Below are 24,114 nucleotides of genomic sequence, written 5' to 3' on the forward strand. Positions count from 1 at the left end.
TCAAAATATGCTGAAAAGTCTTCTCCAAGCCCCACAGGGGTGCATGCTTTGCTGGCAACATCCTTTGCCTGCCACCACTGCTTTACAGTCACACTTCTCACTTCCTAGCTACAAAAAGATGCTTGGAACTATATTTTCTATGCAAGTCTTGGTATCAAAATGCAAAAATTATCTCTTTTCCTGTACAAAACAATGTTTGGAAAAGTGACCCAGCTGAAGTGCAGGATGTTTATATCTCAAGCTCCAGGAGGAGGTTTGGGCCACATCTAGAGAAGGGCATGAGCCAGCAGTGTGCCCAGGTGGTGAGGAAGGCCAGTGGCATCCTGACATCTATCAGGAATAGTGTGGCCAGCAGGACTGGGGAACTGATTGTCCCCCTGTGCTTATCACAGGTGAGGCCACACCTCGAGTGCTGTGTCCAGTTCTGGACCCCTCAATACAGGAAGGACACTGAGGTGCTGGAGTGAGTACAGAGAAGGGCAATGGAGTTGGCGAAGGATCTGGAACACAAGTCCTGTGAGGAGTGGCTGAGGGAGATGGGATTGTTTAGCCTAGACAGGAAGAGGCTCAGTGGTGACCTTATAGCTCTCTACAGCCACCTGAAAGGACAGTGTAGCCAGGCGAGGGTTGGCTTCTTGTCCCAGGAAACCAGTGCAGAGCAAGAGGAACATAGTCTCAAGCTGTGTCATGGGAGGTTTAGGTTGGACATCAGGAGAAATTTCTTCACAGAAAGGGCAAATAAATATTGGAATGGACTATCCAGGGAGCTGGTGGAGTCACCGTCCCTGGAGGTAGTTAAGGAAAGACTGGATGTGGCACTCAGTGCCAGGGTCTGGTTGACATAGTGTTGTTCAGTCATTGGTTGGACTCGAGGGTCTTAGAAGCCTTTTCCGACCTAATTGATCCTGTGATTCTGGGACAGGAGGCAACACAGGCAGCAAAAGGTGGAAATAAACAAGAGGATGAAGGTGAGAGCTGGCGGTCCATACAAAAGTTCTGAAACACTGACACAGGAGCATTTTTAAAACGGTGACATCGCAGCATTTTTAAAGGCCGCCGAAGGGGCGGCCGGGCCCGGCAGGGCTGGGCCGGGAAGGGCCGCGGCGAGGGGCGTGGCCGGCGGCAGCGGCGAGCGGTGTCACGCTGGGCCGGCCCGGCGCCCGTGCTGGCAGCGCCCGGTGCCTGCGGCCGCCGTCCGCCTCAGCCCCGCCCTGCCCTGCGGATGTGGAGCCGGCACCGGCGGTGAGTGGGGAGTGGGCGGCCGCCTCTCAGCGGCAAGGGGCTCTCGCTGCCCGCGCCGCCGCCAGGGGAGGAGCCTCCGCCCTTCCCGCCCACCCCGCCGCGGCGCGGAGCCAGTGCCGAGCCTGGGCAGCCGTGACACCACCGGCGTTTCCCCCGCCGCCCCGGCAGCGCTCGGGGTGGTGCTCGTGGCCGCGGTGGGCTCCGTGGGGAGCGGCGCGGGGCGGCGGCCGCCGGCGAGTGCGGCCGGGCCGGGGGCAGGCAGTGAGTCACTGGCCGTGCTGGCGGCGGGGCCGGCCGGACTGCTCTCCTCCGGTATTTGCCTTCCTAAAAAAGGAGAGCGAGGCGCAGCCTGGCAGTAGGAAGGAGCCGTGATGGACCGCCTTAGAGCAGGCACGGCCCGGACGCGGCGGCTCCCGGGGCCGCCGAGCGGGTGGAGGCCGGGCGGTGAGCCCGGCTCTGACCCGCTCTGCACACACAGGCCCTGGAAAAGGGCTGCAGCTCCTTCTGTTACTCGGTCATGGGTTGGAGTCGATGGTCCCAGAGGTCTTTTCCAACCTAATTAATTGTGATCGCCACCCAGCCGCTCCGTGAGAGCGGGAGCTCGGGGGTTGGAGGGCCTTCTTGGCTTGTTCCCTGTGCTTCTGGGTCTGTCGCTGGTTATCCAGTGTGTAGTATGAAAGAAGAGGCCAAATTGTCTCCCATAGGGTCTGTGCTGGGCGTTGGACAACCTTTTAGGAAAATAAATTTGGAAATCACACAGGCACGATTTGGAAGAGTACTTCAGCTCTGTTGCAGTTTTCAGTAGTAATAAGCCTGAAAATAACAAACTGAAAGAGAGTAGTTTGGGGTTAGATATTAGGGAGAAATTCTTTACTGTGAGGGTGGTGAGGCACTGGCACAGGTTGCCCAGAGAAGCTGTGGATGCCCATCCCTGGCATTGCTCAAGGTCTGGTTGAGTGTGGCTCTGAGCAACCTGGTCTAGTGGAATGTGTTCCTACCCATGGCAGGGGAATTGGAACTAGGAGATCTTTAAAGTACTTCCAAGCAAAACCATTCTTTGATTCTGTGATGATTCTGCGATTCTTACAGTCACCATGCCAAGAATGATGATTCTGAATATATGATAGGAGCCAAATTCACTGAATAGCACACTGCTTTTTAAAAAGGCTGTTTTCAAGAGATAACTGTTCTGCAAAGCAATATTCTTAACCTGTAGGTAATATTTAATAATTATCTCGTGCTTTTCATTCTTTGAATTATTTAGAAATAGCAGTATACACAATATGTCATGCGTAATTTTAGCAAACCCTTGCAAACCCCTGATTATGGATAGTGATGCATTAAGGTGCAGTGACTTGTCAAGACAGTGTAGTTAGTCACTGACAAGCTCAGTTACAGTGCCTCATCCCTGATTATGTTTTTCTCTGTCTGGTTCATTCTGGTTGTACAGATACGCATCTGAAATTTTTAAAAATACTTTATTAATCCAGTGCATTTTTTTTTTAAAGACATGAATACTTGCGTTCAGAGCTGTAAATCTGTATGTTGCAGAATTATGTGCCTGTGAAAAGGCAAGTGAAACTAACCAAAAACCCAACTGAAATTTGGCTTGAAAGCTTTTTTCTGCAAGTTGAAATTGACAAGTTGAACAGACTTGTTTATTATTATATGCATATGTTTACAGTATCACTGTATTTTGTAGGATAATTTATATGAAATATTGGAGACTGATTTGTCCTTGAATGACAGAAGTACAATGGTCATAAAAGCTGAACTGCATCCTTAAAGCAACTGCCTTAGAAATTAAGTATTTTAACAGGAGTGGGAAAACGGCTTAAAGGCAAAGGGTAAATTCCCTTCTTCAGTTAATATAAAAAAAATTACCTCAAACCCCCAAACCAAAATCACCAAACTTTCCCCTCACTTTTAAATTTAGTAAATTAAATCTGTCATAGGTATTCTGTTTGGGTTTTTAAACTTTTTTTTAATGGAGTAGCTTAGTTATCAAATTTGTTTTATATCAATATCTCTAAGTTGCTTTATGAAGGATGATACAATGATCTCTGTAGCATAATTTGTACAAAATTTGTTAACAAGACAAAATAGAAGTGCCTGGGGTTGTTCAGCCTGAAGAAAAGAAGGCTCAGGTGAGACCTTATCACTCTCTACAGCTGCCTGAAAAGAGGTTGTTGCAAAGGGGGGACTGCCAAGTAACAAGTGATAAAACAAGAGAAAATGGCTTCAAGTTGTGCCATTAAAATTCTGTGAAAAAATTCATCATGGAAGGGGTTGCCAGGCATTGAAACAGGCTGTTGAGTCACCCTCCCTGAAGGTATTTAAAAGCTCTGTAGATGTGGCTCTTGGGGACATTGTTTAGTGGTAGACTTGGAAGTTCTGCATTAAGGTTTGGACTCTATCTTGAAGGCCTTTTCCAGCCTAAATGGGTCTGTGAGTCTACAAAGGCCTGCTTAGATCATCTGGAGTGATGTTGTATGTTGCTGTGCTGTCAGTGCTTTATGGCTGGACTTTGTCATAGAACACTTGGTATATAGGTTCCAAAAAGTCATTTGAGTGCTTTGAGTGTAATTTGCCTGTCCAGTATGATAGGTGTCTTACTCACCTGCCCAAGAGGGTTGTAAATTTCCTCGGTATGTTTAAAGCTTCACAAGATTAACTGAGAAGGCTCTTCCTTATAATCTGTTTGCATACTCATACCACGAGAAGCTTATTGATTTTTAAATACCTGTTTGACTAAGTTTCTGTTAATGTTTTCATTCGCTGACAAATACACTGTCAGAAGTTGCAGGCTGTTGTTTTTGAGGATAGTTTCAGCTTATTGATTTGTTTTAATTTATTCACTTGCTTTCCTCTCAGTACTGCTTTGCTATACATAGCAACAGCAGTTTTCCAACATAGAGAGTAGGACTTAAATGCCATGGGAGATCAGTAGCATCTTGACAACTGCAGAGGTTACTCAACCTGGTAGTAGTAAGTGCATAAAAGTGCTTACCTTTGCCTTTGATAAGCACAGACTTGTGTAACTCGCTACAGTAAAGTTTTGTGGGCTTTAGATTTGTACCAGATATTTTTTAGCACTTGCATTTTATTTTGGTTTTGTACTTAGCAAGCCCTCACAAGATGGCGGGAAAAGCGAAAGAGATGGTGGAAAGCTGGTCTTTCTTGGATACTGCTGAGTCTAACTTCAGGCCCCTGGTAGTAATTGAACTTGCAAAAGGCACCAAAGAAGAAACCATAGAATGGTTCACTAAACGAATCGTGGACAAAAAGGCAAATGGAGGTGAGTACAGTATGATCTTCTGTAGCACTTTGAAATCAAATTGGCTGTCACCATAATATGGAGACATACAGAAAATTAGTTTTCAGGGAATTTGTGGTATAATGATTGCTTGCCAATCTTGTTTTGTGTTTTTTGAACCCACCTTAACCCTGTTATTAATGAAAACATTGGCTTAAGGTCAAATAACAGTTGAACTCTAGAATTCTTCCGTTTTTTTTTCACTGAAGCCCTGATAACCTCTGTTTCAATGTAGTTTTGATTTCAGTTTTTATAGCAGTGGTCTAGACATGTTTCTCCTCTTGCTTGCAGAAGTGTAATAAGCCTTGCCTAAATGAAGATGCTTCACATCCTGTCCATAAACCTTCGTACCATGTTGTAGAGCAAAATTAAGTTAGTAGAAAGCAATTTAATCTTGATAACTTCGTGTAGGGCTTTATTTATATTTTTTTGTTAGCATGAAGGGTCTTAAAAAGGCAATATTTCATTACTCATTTTGGTATGCTTCTCGAAATTAAAGTTAGGCTAATTTATTTGTAATTCCTTGGACTTTTTTTAAACTTTTTCAGAAAAAGTCATTTGTGGCTGTTGTAGCTTATAGTTTATGGTCACTAATATTTCTGTGGCTGGTGGATTTGTGGCTACAAACTTGCTTTCAGGCCTCTTTTAGGTACTTTAGGGATGTTTCTGCTTCAAAAAATCTAGTCTCCTTAAAACCAATTGAACTATTTGCAGAAGCACTTCTTGCTTTTATGTTGTGAACCTTAGGGGAATAGATCCAAACGGTCCCCATTGTTCCAGGTCATTGTTGGGAGTGCTTCAGCAGAAACAGGGCTAAATCAGGGGGTGGGTGACCCTGTAAGATTCTGAACAACCTATGTCAAGTACTGTTGAAACCTTAAGTCTTTGTGCCCTTAAAAAGAGACATTTTCAGCAGTCCTGTTAGCTTGGGCAAATACATTGGATGCTAAAATGCTAGGGATTTTGGACGTAATTTTAATGTATTTTCTTGCTTGTTTTACCCCTGTTTACTTTCAAGGTGCACAACTACTGATTAAACCACTGGTTACGGAAAATGGAGTTGAAAATATTTATCTAGTTGGAGCTTCCCACTTAAGGCTGTTGCTGGGAGCTGAAACTGTAGGTTTGGTGAAGGAATGCAGTGATAACTCAATGAGAACTTTTACATACAGCAGTAGAAAAACTTTCAAACATTTTGCAGGTAAGCAATGGTGGGAATCGTTGTCATTGCAAAGTGGTGACTAAAGAGTATAAGCAATTATGCTGCTAAATCTTTTACAGTCTTTCTGTTCCTTGGAATGGTAACTGTGAACAGCAAGTGGAAGACCAAGCCATGAAAAAAATACTTGTTTTTAACTATGGAAATTCAAGTCATATGATGAATTTTGGTTTCTTTCACATGGCTTTAATTTTTTGCTTGTCTTTTCCTTCATGCTTTTCTATGCTCCAAATAGTCTTTTACTTGTATGAAAGATTTTCTTGGAAAATAAAACAAGAAAAAGAGCTGATAGACATGATTTTATGATTATCAATCCACGTTGTTAATTAATGTTGCAATTTCATTTCTGTGAGCCATTTTTGAGGCTTGTGATCTTAAAATAAGCTGGAAAAAATAGAAACATTTTTCTCTGTTACATGTACACATCAAACAAACAATAATTAACACTACAGACGCATTCAGTGGGATTTGGGCATGATTAGTGGAATCATTCCTTTTCCTCTTTTATTTTGTGGGGGTCACAGCACAGGAACATTTCCTTTTAAATGTGCTGCTTGTAAAGTATTTAACGCCCCTACAGTGGCAGAACTCATTTTTTGCTCTTCAGGTAAATATTGGAGTTCCAGCTTAGTATTGCTAGTACTTTTACTGTGCCTGATTGAGTGATGCCTTTCACCACATTTTCAGTATAAAGGTTCTTGGGTCTGTCTGAAACAGTTTTCAAGTTTTGTTGTTCACTGGCAGTTTTGCTCAACACTGCTGCTGTGCAATACCTGTTGCAGTGGCTTCAGTTTTGTGACCTTGCTTTCCTGGAATTAGGAAGCCTTCAAAAGAGTTGTCAGTTGCAAAAGTGCCGCTTGCATTTCTTTCATGCCTTTACATTATTAATGCAAATCTGTCACAAATTCCACTGCTAACAGAATCTCTAGGATTAGCTGGATTTCCAACTGCTGTAAACATATTTTTGGCTGTATCTCCTGGTATTTTTTCTATTTAAAAACACAAATGTAATTTTAGTTTTGTCCAGGTGCAATCAGAGAAATTGTCACCTAGAAAAGAAACCCTGCCGTCTGTGTTGTCTTGGTAGTATTTCTGGTTGCCCAGTTAAACTATAATATACAGTTGTTCTTTGTATTAGAGTTTTTTTTTTCTTACTTAGTATATTTAGGGCAATCCCTATGGTTTCTTATTCCTAAGGGGGGAAAAAATTATTTTTATGTCAAGAAAATCTGACTTTTGTTTCCATGATGATAAATTGATGGGGTTGACATAGGTTTGTTGCTGTAATTTTTTTTTCCTGATTCTGGTAATTTTTTGTAGTTGTTTGCTGCCAGGGTTGTATCCATGTGTTGCACTGTTTCATACAACCTTCCTTTTTATTTAGATGACAATCACAATTTCCTTACAATGGCAGAATGTCAGTACATCATCAAACATGAACTTGAAAATTTGAGAGCCAAAGATGAAAAAATGATCCCTGGATATCCTCAGGCAAAACTGTACCCAGGAAAATCAATTGGTAAGTAATGTAGTTTGTTGCCTCTAACTCACTGAGTTCATGTAGGATAGTGTTCATGGTGAAAAAAAAATTAATTTTCCTGTAATGAAGAGAAATTCTTCAGATGCTCAAGTCCCACTATTTTTAACCAAATTTGTTTTTTCACTGCTTCAGTAATAGGGCAAAAAGCAATGGATACACAATACAACAAGAGAAATTCTGAATAGGTATCAAGAAAGTATTTTTCTCAAAAGTGTAATCAAACATTTGATCAGGAATTTAGAGATTGTTGGTAGCTGTCCTGAGAGACTTGTAAATCCTCGCTAGACAAGCCCCGAGCAGCCCTATTTAAGCCACGCCTACCTTGAGCTGGAAGGTGGGCCAGATTACTTCCAGAGGGCTGTCCATCCTGAGTCGTTCTGTGAGGCTGAGGCTCTGGCCTTATGTTCTCTTCAGCTGGGTAGCTTTTGCACATGTTGGTGTTATCCATGATTTTTAATTAGTACCAAAAGTATTTATTATTTAAGTTACATGATTATGTATTTGGATTCTCTCTGTATAAAAATACTGGAATGGCTACCAGTGCTCCAGAATTATAAATTTAATAATAGGAAAGAAGTTTTATTTAATTTGTTTGGTTTCCCTGATCTTCCTCTTTGCTTCAAGAGCTTTTCCTTTTCATGAGAGAAAGAAGCAATGAGAGCTGGTGCTATTTTTATGGTAGCGGAAAGTAGTTTGTTGGCAGAGATGCTACAGATTCTTAGGAGAATGTATCTTAATAATTGTATGTAATTTTATTAACAGTATCTTTATTCTTTAGTGTTGATCATCAGAGAAGGAGATCTGTGTTCAAAAAACGTAAATAAATGTATATGTCAGATGAGTTTACATTGGTAATTTTTTTATATAGCCAAGGTATTTTTCTAGTTGTATCAAGCAGATGATGATGGGAAATATTAAAATGCTGTCACACTTCCAGTGCATCCCTGTTTTAAAATTTATTTTCTTTTTTTCTATGGTTGTAACTTCAGAGCAGTTTGTTAATTGTTTATCTACACATGTAGTATTGCTTCCCATAGCAAAGCTAAATACAAATTGTAGAATATGTAGTTTGCTTGCAATGAAGATGTGATGTAATTTGTGAATTAGTGTAAACTGATAATTCAAAAGTTTTTTTGTATCTTTCCCATAATACAACTATGGCTTTATGGCTATCCCCACAAAGCTACATGTGGTATTTCAGTCCTGATCAGTAGCACTTTTTGCTGTTGAAGCTGCCTCTGTTTATATTGCAAAGCTGTGGAGTAGTTATTATATGTAAAAAGATTGCTTTTTGTCTTCCAGTGGACAGCACAGTATTTGCAGGAATAGGTATAACTGCTCTCAATTTTTTAATTAACATGAGACAATTTTTTTAGGATTTGAGTGCTAGAACTATTTCAGGGGAACTTTAGGCTTGGTAAATACACAACCTGTTTACTTATGTCAACTTCACTGTCCTTTGAAAGAGTGCCAGGTATCTATTTTTTCTTTTCTCTTCTAGTGAGAAGATTATTGACCAGTGGTATTCTTGTTCAAATTTTTCCTCTGCATGATAGAGAAGAGTTGAAAAAGCTTTCTCACAGCTGGTATGGCCGAGTGAAAATTGGTTATCAACCTTTAGGTATGTGAACAGCCTTTGCATTGTGGTCATGCAGTGGAGTCGTGAAATTAGACCACTGCTCTTTTACCGTTTGGACAAGTTTTTCCTCTATTAGTGTTTCCTGTGTGATCTGCTGAAATGATTCTAGACTTGCAAAATTGGTGATTCCAGAGTCTACAGATTCAGTGTTTGTGACTTTCCTTGTAACAGCATTCTGCACATCACACATTCTCCCCGCCCATCAGTAAAGCAGGAGTGGTCCAAGCCAAGACTGTTCTTTCAAACTGACTCTTGACAAGCTCCCACGTGTCTGGAACTCCGAAAGCTTTTTTGTGTTGTAGGTGTCTCAAAAGTGTATTTACAACTGTTTCTTTTAAATTCAGTGTCTGACTGAAGACTGTATGCCATTGCATGCTAGCGTCACTTGAGTATATTTTAGACACTGAATAATCATAAAATGAATATAATTTCTAGTCAGGCAGTATGGAAAGTTAAGTTCTAAACTCTAAACCTGTAAACTTTATTTAAAAATAAGAAAATAAACATTTGGGAGCTTGCCTAATTATAAGTCTCTGGGTCTTGCAGTTGTTTGAGGTTCTTTCCTGAGCTGCAGGAAGTTAAAGATCTGGCTCGATAATTCCTGCCTCCAGAGTATTGTGTTAGGAGCCTTATTGTGTGCTGGTCTTTTGTTTATGTGAGAAAGGTTTGGTTTTTTTTTTTTTTGGACTGGCATTGAATCCATACGAAATTTTGAAGTAAATCCCAGGTTTTTTTTTTTTTTTTTTTGACTGGCATTGAATCCATATGGAATTTTGAAGTAAATCCCAGGACCCTGTTAAGTATGTACTAATTTAGGCATGTCTTTCATGTTGGAGTGTGAATTGATGGTCATGACTTACACTTGAATGTATTTGGTACTGAATTTTTGATTTACTGGGATGTTAGAGTGCTGATCCTTCTGTCTGTTTACCTTTCCTTCTTGCTTTCAGAGACTTTTATCTGGTTGACCGTTGTAAACTTCTGTTGTAGTGTTTTGTAAGCCATAAGAATATTCTGGTATTGCATATGAGTTTGTTTTGTGGTAGTTTATTACAGAGGTAATGCACTCTGTGGTAGTGTTTTTACAGTGCCAGTTCAGAGGCCATGCTTCTATGGCTGTTTCTTTAAGCTGGTAAGTACAAAACAGTGGCATACAAGCAATCTGGTCATCCAAGCAGGCAAAGACAAGAGATTTCAGCATTCTAAACTGTTTGACAGGCATTTCTGTATCTAATCACTTCTAGATTATATGAATAATAATCCTATATTTTTTTTATTAGTAATATAAGTGATATATCTTCTTGGAGGTAATACATCTGACATGAAATATACCCATTAATAATGCACTTTTTAAGTTTCTGTAGCACCTGAGCAGACAAACTTAGCAAGTACAGCAAGTATGTATTTCATGTATCAGTTGTCTTCTGAAGACAGTATCTCAACCTGAGTACTTTATCTGATGTGTTTAAGATTTAATATTTTGATACACTTGTCCATCTGTTCCTTTAGCTCCTTGAGGGTTGTCAAAGCACAACTAGCCTTTTTTGTCTCTGAGCACGCTGAAATGAGTTTGTTTCCCAGGACTACATATGCCAGTGGGAATTTTCAGAAGCTGGGTGTGACTTGCTGTTAAAGTTTGGTTTTTATTACATCAAATGTCTTCTGTACCATTAATTGATGAATTCTGTTTTCAAGAATGATAGTGTTTTCTCTTTGTTTGGGTTTGGTTTTTTTTTCTTCCCCGTTCTCTGGCTATCTGTTTGACTTCCTTGCCATCGGAATGGTGTGTTTATGTGGATATATATGTAACATTAAAAAAAAAAATTCAGATAACCATCTGACTTTTTGTAATAAGGGTGAAGGAAGAAAGAAAAAGCAATTATATTCACTGTGTTATTTAGAAAAAAAATTCTGGCCAATGAAAAATTTACATTCATGTAAGGTCAAGTGTGATATTATACTGACATCTCTGTTAGGTGTAGTCTTAGTTGATTCATTTCTTTCTGCAGATGACATACGCTGCTACTTTGGCGAAACCATTGCTCTCTACTTTGGCTTCTTAGAATACTTCACATTTGCTTTGATTCCAATGGCTGTCATTGGGATTCCTTATTACGTGTTTGCGTGGGAAGACTACGACAAATACGTGATGTTTGCCACATTCAATCTGCTGTGGTCCACTGTGATTCTGGAGGTGTGGAAGCGGATCTGCGCCATCCTGACGTACCGCTGGGGCACGCTGCTGATGAAACGACAGTTTGAAGAGCCAAGACCAGGCTTCCATGGCGTGCTGGGGATCAATCCTGTCACTGGGAGGGAGGAGCCAGTGTACTCAAGTATTAAGAGACAGTTACGGATTTACCTGGTGTCCTTGCCATTTGTGTGCCTTTGCCTCTACTTCTCACTGTATGTGATGATGATTTACTTTGACTTGGAGCAGTGGGCTCTGGATTATCACAAAGAGAATGAGTCTAACTTCAGCAGCTTGATGCTGTATGTGCCCAGTATCATCTATGCCGTTGTGATTGAAGTTATGAACCGTATCTATCGGTATGCTGCTGAATTCTTAACATCATGGGGTAAGAAAGTTGTTCACTCTTCTTCTTTCAAGTTAGAATCCGACTTTCTTTGTAGATTCCATTACTGTGAGCTCTTGTTCAACAGAATGCTAAAGAGATTTCCCAAAGTAGGTTCTTGCTTGGGGTAAAAGAGATAGCCATTTTAACTTCCTATATTTTGAGTGTTCTGAGATTGCAGTTTCATATTTGGTTTAATTTGGTCTGTCTGACATGCCGTCAGAAGGAGTGATCCTGCCTTGCTGCTCAGCCTCTCTCTGCCTTTGGTGCAGAAGCTCCCCCTCCCTGATTTAGCTCTTTGTCTGGCTGTCTCCGCCATAGTGCTGGTAAAAGGGGCTGGGGGAGAGCATGGGGATAATAGCACAGAGGTGCATGGATGGCAGGAAGGATTGTCCTGGCAAGTTGCACCCACAGCCTGGGTTTGCTCACTATGCTTTCTTTAGCTACTGTGTATCAGTGCAGAGGGCTGAGATAATGCAACCACTGGGATAATGGAACCAAATCTAAGCCCACTCTAAATGTCACACGAGAGTGTTTATGTATGCTACATATATAATAAAGACTGGGATTCCATATCCCAATCAAAATGTCTTTCTCTGGGCACTCTGAGAGGAGGAGGAATGTTATAATAGATTACGTTTTCTTTCCCCCATGTGTGTAATTTATTTAACAGATTGAGCCTTGTGTTTTGCAGCCTAACATAAGGACAGTGAAATGCTGGTGTTTATTTTGAATTTTAGCACTTCTACAGACATGTGAAGCCACTTTCAGACAAAGCTAATAGGTTAAGCTAATGGAGAATTAACTGCTTCGTGTAGCTCCATATGGCATTGATTTGCAGGACAGAATCCAGATTATTAAAGCTGGAAACCCAGAAAATTAACAGTAGAAAGATAAAGCAAAGAGGAGGTTGATGCAGAAGACAGAATAAGAACAGGTGTCGAAGTGGGGGTTGGTTATGCTTGCCAAAATGATTTGCTCAGCAAATTCAACCTGACTTCTGTGATAGTAAAAGCAAGCAATTTCTTTGTTTATGACTCTTCAAGGTTTTTATTTAAATAATGATTTTTAAATTCATGTCTAGGGCCCAGTTGGCTGTTTTGTTTCATTATTTTTACTGTACTGCAAAAAAAGGCATTTCTGTGAAATACCCAGTTATGTTGATCTGATGGACTAAAATGTCTTTAACAGGCAACTCAAGGGGTTTTTTAATCCAGACTTTTTTGGGTTTAAGCTGATGTTTCATATTCAGCAGAGGCAGTGTTTATGTAACCTGCTACACTGGCAGCTTGTGCCTTTTCTGTGCTGTCCAATATGTTTCTGCTGCCATGCTCTGAATAGGCTGAAAAGCTCATCTGGCTCTCCTGTCTTCTCTCCCACCTGGCATATTTTCAGATAATATCTGACTTCAGCAGCTAAAGTGACAAAGCATGGGAAACAATCTGGGGTATTTTAAGCACCCCTCTTGCACCCATTTATCATGAAAGCTGATTATGTAGTGAAAGCTAAAAGTAAAAATTGCAGTCACTTGAGTGCATTTTCACGTGTCAGGCCTAACTTGATGCTCCTGTCAGGGCAGAGCTCTGCTGTTTTGTCCTGAGCAAGGTCTGTAGGTGATGGTGTCTCCTTTCAGTCTTGTTGACACAACACATGCTAGTGTGCTGCCTTCCCAGTTACTGCTTACCCAGGGCTTTAAAGGTACAGTCTAACAAAATAGCAGAAAGAAATTGAAAATCTCCCATCCACTTCCCTTTTCTCCCCTCTAGTAAATCAGCCTTCCTGAAACATCAAGTTCTAACAGTTTATCTTCAGGGAACTGAAAATCTCAATTTGGAATGAGTAATGCATCTGTTGAACTTCACACACTCTAGTCTTCCTGTAGAGTGTAGGGTCTTATCTAAATTCCTTGGAGAGAGATGGGAATATTTCTGTGAGCATTTACTGGTTTTTAATAAAATTTTTTATTTTTCATTTTCATTATATATTCCCATTAGTTTTCAGTTAAAAGAACAATCAATAACTAGACATTTTGTTAAGTCTTAAAGGCAATGGATGTTTTTCTTTTATAAAATAGTTCTTTGGGATAAGAAATAGATAAAAGAAGAAACTCTTGTGGTCGAAAAGATACTGGAGTTGTAGTCAAAAATATGGGTGAATACTGTGGATCACTTTAGCTTCAAAGATTAAGTGAGGTGTTGGTACAGTATAAATTCTTTCTACCACAAAGTGTTGGAGTAATATCAACTATTAGGTAAGTAATTTTTATGTGGACTAAAAGTGTCTGTTCACTCTTCGGGTAGCAATGTGTAGTATATGGTAGGAGCTTCTGCTGTTTACTAATGAATAATTTTGTTGGTATTTTAGAAAATCACAGGCTGGAATCTTCATATCAGAATCATTTAATTCTGAAGGTTTTAGTGGTAAGTACGTCGTATAAGCAGCTTTTAAGATTATGAAAAAGACAGCTTGTGCTGTATTTTATTAGTGCTTTCCTAGCATTACCACAGTGACCTGCAGTTTTGCTCAAGGCCAAATAGTAGCAAAAATACCAGAGTAAACAAGATTTCTGTTATGGTTGCAGTAACTGCTAGACTATTTTAGATGCCTCTTTTATAGTGGAGAGTTGGCTTTTTATTTGCATTGAATTGTTCATTCATTAGGATGCTGTACATGTAAGTTTCTGTTAATTGGTGTGGTCCTGTCTTCAACTGAAAGCTATTTTTTTGCACGATTTTATGATAAACCATATTTTGAGAAGTTCATGTATTAACTTCCACCTATATTAACATTCAGTTAACTTGCCAGAGGAACCTGAAAATACCTGTCAGTCTACGACTGTGTAGTTCATAGCATATGCAGATTTATTTTATTTATCTAATCTTCTTGTTTCCGTTTCAAAAAGATCATTTAAGTTTCTTCCTTTTTTATTTCATCAGTTTCCTCAGAGTTCCTTCTTTATTTCCTTCACCATGTTTTTGTATGTGTGTGTGGGTTTATTTGGGGTTTGTTTGTTTTGATTTGGGGCTTTTTTTGTTAAATCTCAGTGTTACCCACCTGTTACTGGTAACCTCTGGATCTAAAACTCTTACAGCTATCACTTACAGCTTTGTCTCCTCCTGTAGCCTTTCTCATAAAACTTAGAACAATTTCTTTTTCCCCATAGGGTGTAGTTATGATATTATGAAAAATCCTTTGCTGGGATTTTTCCTCTCCTGAGAAGCTGAGGAGCTTCAGGAGAGAAATGTAAACAATTACTATCTGCTGCTGTGGAATGCAACAGGTGCATCTTCCATTGGTCCATGTGGATTGTTTTCCATTGATGACCAATCACAGCCACCTGTGCCAAGGCTGTGAGCAGTCACAGGATTTTGTTATTGTATTCTATTCTATTTTATTCTTGTTGTAGCTTTCTGATTTCTCTGTTCTTTAGTATAGTCTTAATGTAGCATTTTAATATAATATCTAACATAATAAATCAGCCTTCTGAAATGGAGTCAAGCCTCGTGTCTCCACACACGGAGAGTTCGCCTCAACAATAGGGTATTTATACAAAATGATTTAAAAAATTATGTACTGTCAAGTGTGAGTTTCCCCAGTTTTTCATTCATAGTCTGTGAAAGGCTCTCTGTACTCCAAGTATTATCTGTATTGGCCAAAAACTCCAAAACAGGAGCTGCAACACTTACAGCAAGTAGGAAACTTCAGAGTTTGATTAAATACTGTGATTATGTCTCATTTTAGAAGTAGGGAGTATTTCTCTTGGCCATAAAACCTTTTGAAGTAATTAAACATCAACTGCAGCTAACATATATAAAGGACCATTTTTAGAGATTGAGGGACATACCACCCAACATGTATATTTTGACAAAGTATCTTTTTTAAAAAAAGTCACTGCTCTAAATAAAGATCAGTATATCCCTTTTCTAATGTTATCTGGAGAAATTGCCAAAAAAATTAAAATTAAGTAGAAGGTGATGTGTTTTTCATCTCCACATTTCATAATTCAGTTGTAGCTCTCTTTGTTCACTTTGCTTTAGGAGAGTGTTAAGCTTGTTAAGTGAAAAACTGAGTAAGACCAATATTGCAAATGTGTTTCTTCTGACCTAAATTTTAAAAATGGTAAAGACAATTTTGATGGGCAGTTTACATCTTCACGGAAGCCATTTAGTCAAGGCAGCTGTTAAGTTAGATGATATTCTGCATCTGAACTTTTGCTCGAGTACTAAAACCAAATATTTTTATTTGCAGTTCAACTTCTTAAATTGTTTTGCCTCTCTCTTCTACATTGCCTTTGTGCTGTTTGATATGAAGCTTTTGAGGCAGGTGAGTTCCAAGAACATCTTAAGAATGTTGGTGAATCTAGGGAAATAAAGGATTGATTAAAATAGACTTCAATAGTTATTCTAAAACATAAACTTGGCAATTAATATATTTCACCTGTATTTTCTTATAAATCCAGCTTCCATGTTTCAGTTCCCCTGACATTATTGCAGAATCATAGCACAGTAGAGTAATTCTTTCTCTCTGTATAAATGAGGAACTGTTTTCAAATAAATTTGATTATTCTCTCACACAGATGAGACTGGGAAATTCTCATTTCCTCTCTGTTTCCTTTTATGTTAGAAGATGTTCTTCTCTGTAGTGTTCTTAATGAGAGACTCTTGAGGATGGGGTCGTGATTAAGTTCAACTACAGTGAGGATCCGAGAATAAATGAAAGCAAAAATAATTTGTAGTTGCTATTTTAAATCAACTTTCACACTCAAATGCATGAAAATTGGGTATAAGAAAAATATTTTTGCTCTAAACATAATGAGCAGTACAACAAGAACTTCAGCTCAAGACCTCTGTTATCCTGAAGTGATCTCTAGCAAGACACTTTACATACCTGTATCAGACATAACATTTGTGATATTTTCTCTACTTTTAGGTAAAATGAAGAAATGAAAAGCATAGAAAAAAATTCTATCTTTAGTTCTGTGAGTGTCATTGGCCTATATTAAATATGCATTGCCCTTCATTGTACTTGGTGTACTGTTTTCAGTATACAACCAGATACTCAAAATGTTTAGACTGCTAACTCCTAATTAGTCTTTTCTGCACACAGCAAAGGATGGGAACTACATCATCTACACTTTTTGTGTGCTATTCCTAGGTTTGTTAGGCTGGCCTTTTTTTCATAGTGTAGTGACTTAGAGTGTTACTCGAGCTCACAGAATTGCAAGTGATGATAGTTTCATCACACTTGTATCAATTTTTTTTTTTTTTTTTTAACTTAAGAGCTTGGCCACTTTGCTGATAACTTCGCAGATCCTCAACCAATTTGCAGAATCCTTGCTTCCTTACTGGCTCCAGAAGAGATACAACAGGAGGATGAAGAAACGCACGTCCTCCAAGGGAGCTGATATGGACCTGTCATTAGCTGAACAGGTCAACATGGAGAAAGAAATGGGAACCTATTTGGTACGTTGTAGTACTTAAAAGAGTTAAAACTTTTCTGGGCTGTAGTTGACAGAGGCCTCAGCCAAGGCAAACAAGAATATTTTTGGCTTTCTGGTGTGGCAGCTTATTTCCAGCTTCATCAGTTTTGCTGATAGCTGTTTATGCAGCTGTGTGTTATCCTGGATCAGGAAGTGGATACAGTGCAGGATCCTAGTAACACCAGAATGAAGGGGAAGGAATGAACAGCTCTATCTGGAGCTACCTAACTCCATGCCACTAGAAAGAAGTATTTGTGTAATATGCCCTTAATCCCCAAGGGTAACCCAAAGACTACCAGGATGAGTAGGCTGGCACAGGGAAGAGGGAAATTATTTCTGTTTTGGTTTGATTTTGCAGTGGTACTAGTTTAAATGGTCAGTTAAACTAGAGCCTGAGAGAGAGCACTTACGTCTGGATGGGGGGAGAAACCAACTCTTCCAAACAATATTCGTGCTGGATGCTCTTGCCTCTTGAAACCACACCTTTGGTATTCCCTGTCTTCTTGGTTCTGTTCTTGACCACCTCCTACCCAGTATAATTTTTAATTGTATTTAGCAGATTCCATGCAATTCATTACTTAAAATTTTAAAGGAATTTACGCAGTGGACATCAGTGTGTATGTTAAGGCCTCACAGACTGGCTGACAACTTCATCAGATGCTGTAAGCACAGTCACAAGAGTCTTAATACTGTATGATTTTTGCTCTTACAGAATAAGTACATGTAGATAGTGTACCTTTCATGTAAAAGGTAGACATTAGCAGTTTGAAGCTTGGTAATAACACCATATCAGATTCTTCCTGCATGAAGTGCCATGAAACGGGAAAAGGAGAAAGAACTATCACCCTTACAATTTAAAAACTGTACAGTTGAGTTCCTGTGTGAAGGTTGAAGGGAGATAGAATTAGACAGCCTGTCTTGCGGTGCAGAACACAAGAGAAATCCCTGTTAGTGTCTGAGCTGGTAAATCAGCACAGTCCAGCACTGCACCTGCACATCGTCCAGCTCCCAGAGTTTTGTGTCAGCCTGACCAAATAAGCTCTGCCTCTTAGACCTGAGCTGACTCCTGATTCTCAGCTGTCACATACAAAACCACTGTGGTGTCTCTGAGTCACATTGCCCAGTGCTTCTTGTGCAGAGCTGGATCAAATGAATCTGCACCTGTTGTGGTGTTGTACTCTGGATAATTTTTCATGGGTACCCAAGAGGTCAATTGTAGAGAGGACAGTTTAGGACTTGGCCTTGGATGTGTCCACTGCTAGCCTTGGTTTCAGTTCTAAATACTGTGTACTCAAAGCCTTGATTTTATATTCAGTCTGAAGATTATTGTTTCGCTGTGCTTGTGAATAAACGGTATTAGACTGCTGATTTGTTTGCAAGCAGTGAGCTGTCAGCAGGCAAGAATATTTCTAAAATTAAAACTGTCACAAGGGGGAAGCATTTGACTGTTTAGTAACTGAGGAGTCTTGACAGAATTCTGTGTTTCAGGCTCTTTTGTTTTGATTCCTTCTTTCGCATACTCTTCAGCATTTAATTCTCTGTACTTTTTGTCCTCATTCTTGCCTCCTTTTCAAATAACCTTGTTTAAGATGTAGAAACATCCTGCAATAATTTTTAATTATTATTTTTCTAACTTCTGCTTCACTCCTCTAGTTAATATTCTCCCTTAATTTATTCCTTGTTTTTGTTTCCTTGATGTTGTAGCTGATGTTGTGGCTGCTGATGGCACAGTTACAAATTTCTTTAACATTGTCTCAGATTCGTGTTTTCCTACACAGAGTTTCATAAATTGAGTAGAAGAAATACTTATTTACTTCATACTCTGCTGTTCTAAAAGCCAGTAGGCATTGGACAAGGAAATGAGAAGTGTGAGGAAGCAATGGGAATACTGTGCAGTTACCAGAGGGAGGAGCACGAAGGAAAGTTCTCTGTCTGCAGTGATTGTCTGAAAAAATGATAGCAGTAGCAGATGTGTGGCCGCCATTCCAGTGGACATTCCTGCAAATGTCCCTAAAGAAGGTGTTGGTAAAATTCAGAGCTTGTACAAAATGTTTCTGGGGAAAAAATCTTAATGGCTTTAAAAGTTAGGTAGCTGTTCATAGTCTGGCCTCTGGACTGCTTTGTGAGACTGAACTATACTGTGGAACTTCAAAACAAGCTCAAGTGAGAAATACAATTAATGAGTAACCCATGTTGATTTGTGAGCTTGCAGACTTCTACTGCCTCTCTGTTTCCTAGGAGAAAAAAGCACTAGGTGTTGGAGAGGGCAGTCAGTTTAACAGCTATGACGGGCAAAAAAGAGTCGATAACCATGTGTCTGATGCATGGAGCCAAAACCACTTCCATGTCATTCTTGGAATAATTTCAGTTACTGTCAAGTCTTCATAATTTCAGTTTTGAGAGAGAGGACAATACATGTGTCTGTGTAAATACAAGATACCTAGATCTTTAACTTCTCTGTGGTATTTCATCCTCCTTTGTTTATGACTCCTTTTTCTTTAAAAGGGTTTGGTTTGGTTCTTTCATAAAAAATTGTTGCAATCATAGCAAACTGTTATTAATATTACAAAACTAATATGCAAATAAATATATGATCACCTACACGTGAGTACTTAATCAGCTTTTAAGTACCCACATTCTTGGTTTAAAGATCAGGAGATAAACCTATTGGGATTTGTTAAATAGGGTTTTTTGTTTGCACTAATGGCTCCTTTCAGATGTCAGTGCTGCCTTGTAGATTTCAATCTTCAAGTGGTCCACTAACTCTGTCCTACCCATTTTTAAATAAACAAGCAGAAAAACCAGAAAAGAGTTGTCTATCTACCAGACTACCATTCTGGTTAGGTCTTTCATGGACAGTCTGTAATGCTAGGACTTTTATTGCCACAGTGCTCTCAGGAGAATGTTCTGCCAGTTTAAATGCATGGTGCTGTTTTTCTGTTCCTCACTGTTCCTTCTGTTACTGTTTAACTGAGATGCTCAGAAACCTGCATAGGTTGAATGTGTTTATGTAATTACTTCATGTAATAAGGATAGGAAGTGTGACTTGCATAAAATGTATTAGGCAAAAGGAAAAACCTGGGCCTCCCCTTATAAGAAATTATTAGTGATTGAATAGTGCCAAATTAATTGGATTTTTAAAAAATTCTTCTTGTCTACCATCAGCAGTCACTTCCAAACAACTGATTTGGGATGAGGAAACGTGTTTACAACTGTAGTGCTATTTCTGTGTTTTCTCATAGTTTTTTTTGTAGGTTAAATTGTTCTTATATTTCCTTTGTTTTTTAGGGTACTTTTGATGATTACCTGGAGTTGTTCCTACAGTTTGGCTATGTGAGTCTTTTCTCCTGTGTTTATCCACTGGCAGCTGTTTTTGCAGTGTTAAACAACATCACAGAGATATACTCGGATGCCTTAAAGATGTGCAGAGTTTACAAGCGTCCATTTGCAGAACCCACAGCAAATATTGGTGTTTGGCAGGTAATTTTTGTGAATTTTTTTTTTCTATCTGTTTGTTTAAAAGAGGTTTCAGCAGCAGTATGAAAGCTTTGTGTTTGTCCCATGAGCCACTTCAAAGTTCAGCAGGTACTTTGTTCTCTTCAGTGCTGTCTTCAAATCTGTCCAACTATATACCCAGTGATATTTTTGGTGGGGTTTCTGACCACATGCCTTTCAACTGCCTTGGAAAAGAAAGCAGATCTTTTCTTTAGTTCTTGTGTATGTATTGTACTTCTGCTGCAACTTCAACAAAGCAAAGCTTCCAGAGAGTGCCCAGTATTCTTTATAGCCAGTGTATTTTAGAAATGGTAACTTCTGATGCTGTTTAGAGACATGGAGTGCAGCAGGGGTTTCCAAAGAAATGGAAGGATAGGCAAGTAGTTGGATTCCTAAGCCAGGCTTGTGGCCCTTGCACCCGTGGTTTCTGGTGCTCAAGCTGGCTAATTTGAAAATAACCTGGATCTGTGAGCAGGAGCTGGAACTTTCTGCACAGCCTGAACACTGTAGTCTATCTAAACAATTTCATGGTAGTAGTACTGGGTTAAGCATTTTCTGTCCTCACTTGTTTGTCCATGCAGTCATGCTGCCACCAGCTATTTTGGGGCCTGCTGAGTGTGCTGCATCAGTGAACTGATTCTGACCAGAGTTTTCTGGAGTGACTAAATTGCACCCAGAAACTTTAGCATTCCATAATAGCAGTGCTTGATAAGGGAATGTGATAAGGTTGGGTGACCTTTCTAGGATGGGATCCATATTCTAGTTTTATTTAACAGGTTTTCTAATGTTATGTAATGGAGATAAAGGGCACAGTGAGTTAGTGGATTATTCAGTTTGGAGGGGTTGTAAATGTTATCAAATGAAGCAAGTGAGAGCTGAGAAATGAAATCCTGAAACCTCAAGTAAAACATACAGTAAAAACATGCAAACCAAGGATTCTGAGCAATGTTCATTAGACACATACATGGATATTAATGAAGAGGACTTAGAGGTGAAGTCTTTTATTAATACGCCATTAAAATGTGTGAATTATAATATGATTGCATTTTAACATGGGATGTACTTCCTCAGTCCAGATCTATGCTGCCAGCATCTTAATGGCATGGCTGCACTGACCAGTTGTGTAACCACCAGAATAATCAGGCTGTGATCATAAGTCACAAGTATAGCTGCAGGTGTATTAATAGCATTTGTTTTTGCTAGAATAGTGTGTTTCAATGAAGGGAGTAGGCTGAAAAATTATAACATTATTATAGTACAGTAGTTTTGTTTTATAGTGTCATTTTTTAACTAATAGGAGAAATAAATTTACTTCGTGAATTAAAAACTAAATTTTCAAGTCATCCATTTAATATGGGAAATGAGAGCATTTGCTGAAAGATTTCTGTTAAAGGAATACTGGAATTATTTTGTCAGGTGAGCTGAGTCACTAGCTTCTTGTAGAGGAGAAAGTTATTTCTGCTAATTCATTGTGACAGTCACTCCAATTCTGTGTCAGTCTTTCTCATTCCAGACAGGACCTTGGAATAAGTAATCATTATATTGCAAATGTAGTTGTTAAGCTATATTAATATTTTCAGACATTTTGTGGGAACTCTGTAGGCAGGAGCTTCTTAGACTTGTGCTATTGCATGTGTTTAAATGTAAATCTGTCAACAAATGTCAAGAGGTTGTGATTTAAAAAAGGCATTCTGAGCCATTCTTACCTTTTCCTCTTAACATGCAGACAGAATCTCCAAAGCCAGTGTTAGGACTACTAGTTCCTCTTGGAATTTTGCACTTTTTCCTTTATCCTGAAATACATTTGTTTGGGAGTACAATTGTCGATGAGTGCTTGGTCTTTCTTTCATGTGTTCAGGTTACAATCTTGTTGTGGTCTTGTCAAGCTGATGAGGCCTGGACTGCTTGCCAAACAAGTCCTGTGCCATAGAATTTAAAAGATGACAGAAAATAAGATAAAACTAATGGGTCTTCTGAGGCTTTCGTGAAGAGAGAGGTATCATGCAGAGCAATTTGGGAACTAGTAAGCTAGAGGTAATGGTCATAACAGTAAGTATATTTGTGTTTTATTTCAGTTGGCCTTTGAAACTATGAGTGTAATATCAGTTGTTACTAATTGTATACTGATTGGAATGTCTCCAGAAGTTGATGCCCTTTTCCCAGACTCAAAAATGGACCTTGTTCTGACTGTGGCATTGGTAGAGGTAAGTCTACCTTCAAAAAATGCATATTGTAGCAAATAACATAAACGCCAGTGGAAATGATAGCAGGAATTAGACTTTCCCTCACAACTTATATTAGAAGGAAATGAAGACTTTCCTATCAAAGAAGCGTTTCAAAGTCTTTCTCTTTGATTTCTTACTCTTCTGTGTTTTCATTTACTGTGAATGCTGTTGCTGTACTTTCCCAAGCATTCCCAAGATACTGTGCATTTGTTGCTTCATGTACTTCAAGTATTTAGTAGTACTATTTCCAGAAGCAAAATAATCACATTTTTTGTGAACTGTTTATTTGTCTACTTGGGTTGTGACCCCGGCATATCTTAAAACGACTTCCTACATAATCTTTATGGAATCCTGTAGGGCTTATCTGAAACAACTATGTGTCATGACTGTAAATATTTGTGATTGTAACAGCATTTGGATTTAATCTTTTCCTAATTCCATGTAGTAAGCAGATCAGCATCATTCCTTTTCAGATGTGGGATGACTGTGGGTATTTTAGAGAACTGATATTGCAGGACTTTGCCTTTATAAATCTTTCCTTCAGGTCTTTCTTGTATTGCATTATGTTGACTTTTACCATTATTCTATTTTAGCTTTTAGAAACTGCATTACTTTTCTCATGGCAAAAGGTCTGGATTTTGTATGTGTAGTTAAAAAAGTACATCACCTTGCAGAAGTGCATCAGGAGCATATATTTCTTTTTTGTTCATTTTACAGGTATTAAGTGTTATGCAATGAATTATGAGCTTGCTTTGAGTTTTATTTTCCAAGCCTTAAGGTTTGCAGAGTTAGCTGTAAATATGAATCATGTCAACTGGTTTGCTGGAATGTGCATCTACAGGCAGCCTGATGCGCTCTTCTGTTATGCACGTGTAGACATTTACATTAACCTTAGTGTGGTGTAGTTTTAATATAAAACTAATTTAGCAAGTCAAATGTAATGACAGAGCTCATTACTGGGCAACATATCTGGAAAGGTGATACTGTGAAAACTAGATGAGTAAATGTAAGCAGTATGGATTTCTCACAGCTCAGAGATGAGGCTGGTTTTGCCTTTGCCTGCTGTGTGTTAGACTTTTATCAGTTTAAATATGGAGCTGGCTATTTGATCACTAGGCAGATGTCTGTTTCTTGGCAGACCAAAGGAGAATACCAGCATTTCTCTCTAAATTGAAATTCTGTTTATATGCAACCCTTCAGGGAACAGGAATTACAGTGTAATAATTAGGTAGCACTTGGAACTCCTTAACATTGTATCTAAATTATCTATAAATACTGTGGAAAAGGAGTTTCAGAAAACAAAGGGAAGAAAGTTTGGACGGAAGAGGTAAATTAGTACTGAGGGGAGGAGAGGGGAAAAATGTTGTCTTATATAGAGAAGCA

General features: G+C 39.1%; 1 protein-coding gene across 1 annotated transcript in view; it reads left to right on the forward strand.

Annotated features, from left to right (window-relative positions):
* The first annotated feature begins 1,122 nt into the window (after positions 1-1,122).
* ANO10 (anoctamin 10) overlaps positions 1,123-24,114 on the forward strand; it is a 123,090-nt gene continuing 100,098 nt past the window's right edge. The window contains exons 1-11 of the mRNA XM_041466681.1: positions 1,123-1,242; positions 4,367-4,540; positions 5,577-5,759; positions 7,162-7,296; positions 8,819-8,938; positions 10,966-11,535; positions 13,897-13,952; positions 15,781-15,855; positions 16,812-16,994; positions 20,300-20,491; positions 22,582-22,710. Of these exons, the coding sequence (XP_041322615.1) occupies positions 4,381-4,540; positions 5,577-5,759; positions 7,162-7,296; positions 8,819-8,938; positions 10,966-11,535; positions 13,897-13,952; positions 15,781-15,855; positions 16,812-16,994; positions 20,300-20,491; positions 22,582-22,710 (1,803 nt within the window). The 5' untranslated portion in view covers positions 1,123-1,242; positions 4,367-4,380. The remainder of the gene's footprint in view (positions 1,243-4,366; positions 4,541-5,576; positions 5,760-7,161; positions 7,297-8,818; positions 8,939-10,965; positions 11,536-13,896; positions 13,953-15,780; positions 15,856-16,811; positions 16,995-20,299; positions 20,492-22,581; positions 22,711-24,114) is intronic.

This window comes from Pyrgilauda ruficollis, unplaced genomic scaffold (genome assembly GCF_017590135.1).
Source record: "Pyrgilauda ruficollis isolate IOZ18807 unplaced genomic scaffold, ASM1759013v1 scaffold2, whole genome shotgun sequence".
Classification (NCBI taxonomy): Eukaryota; Metazoa; Chordata; class Aves; order Passeriformes; family Passeridae; genus Pyrgilauda; species Pyrgilauda ruficollis.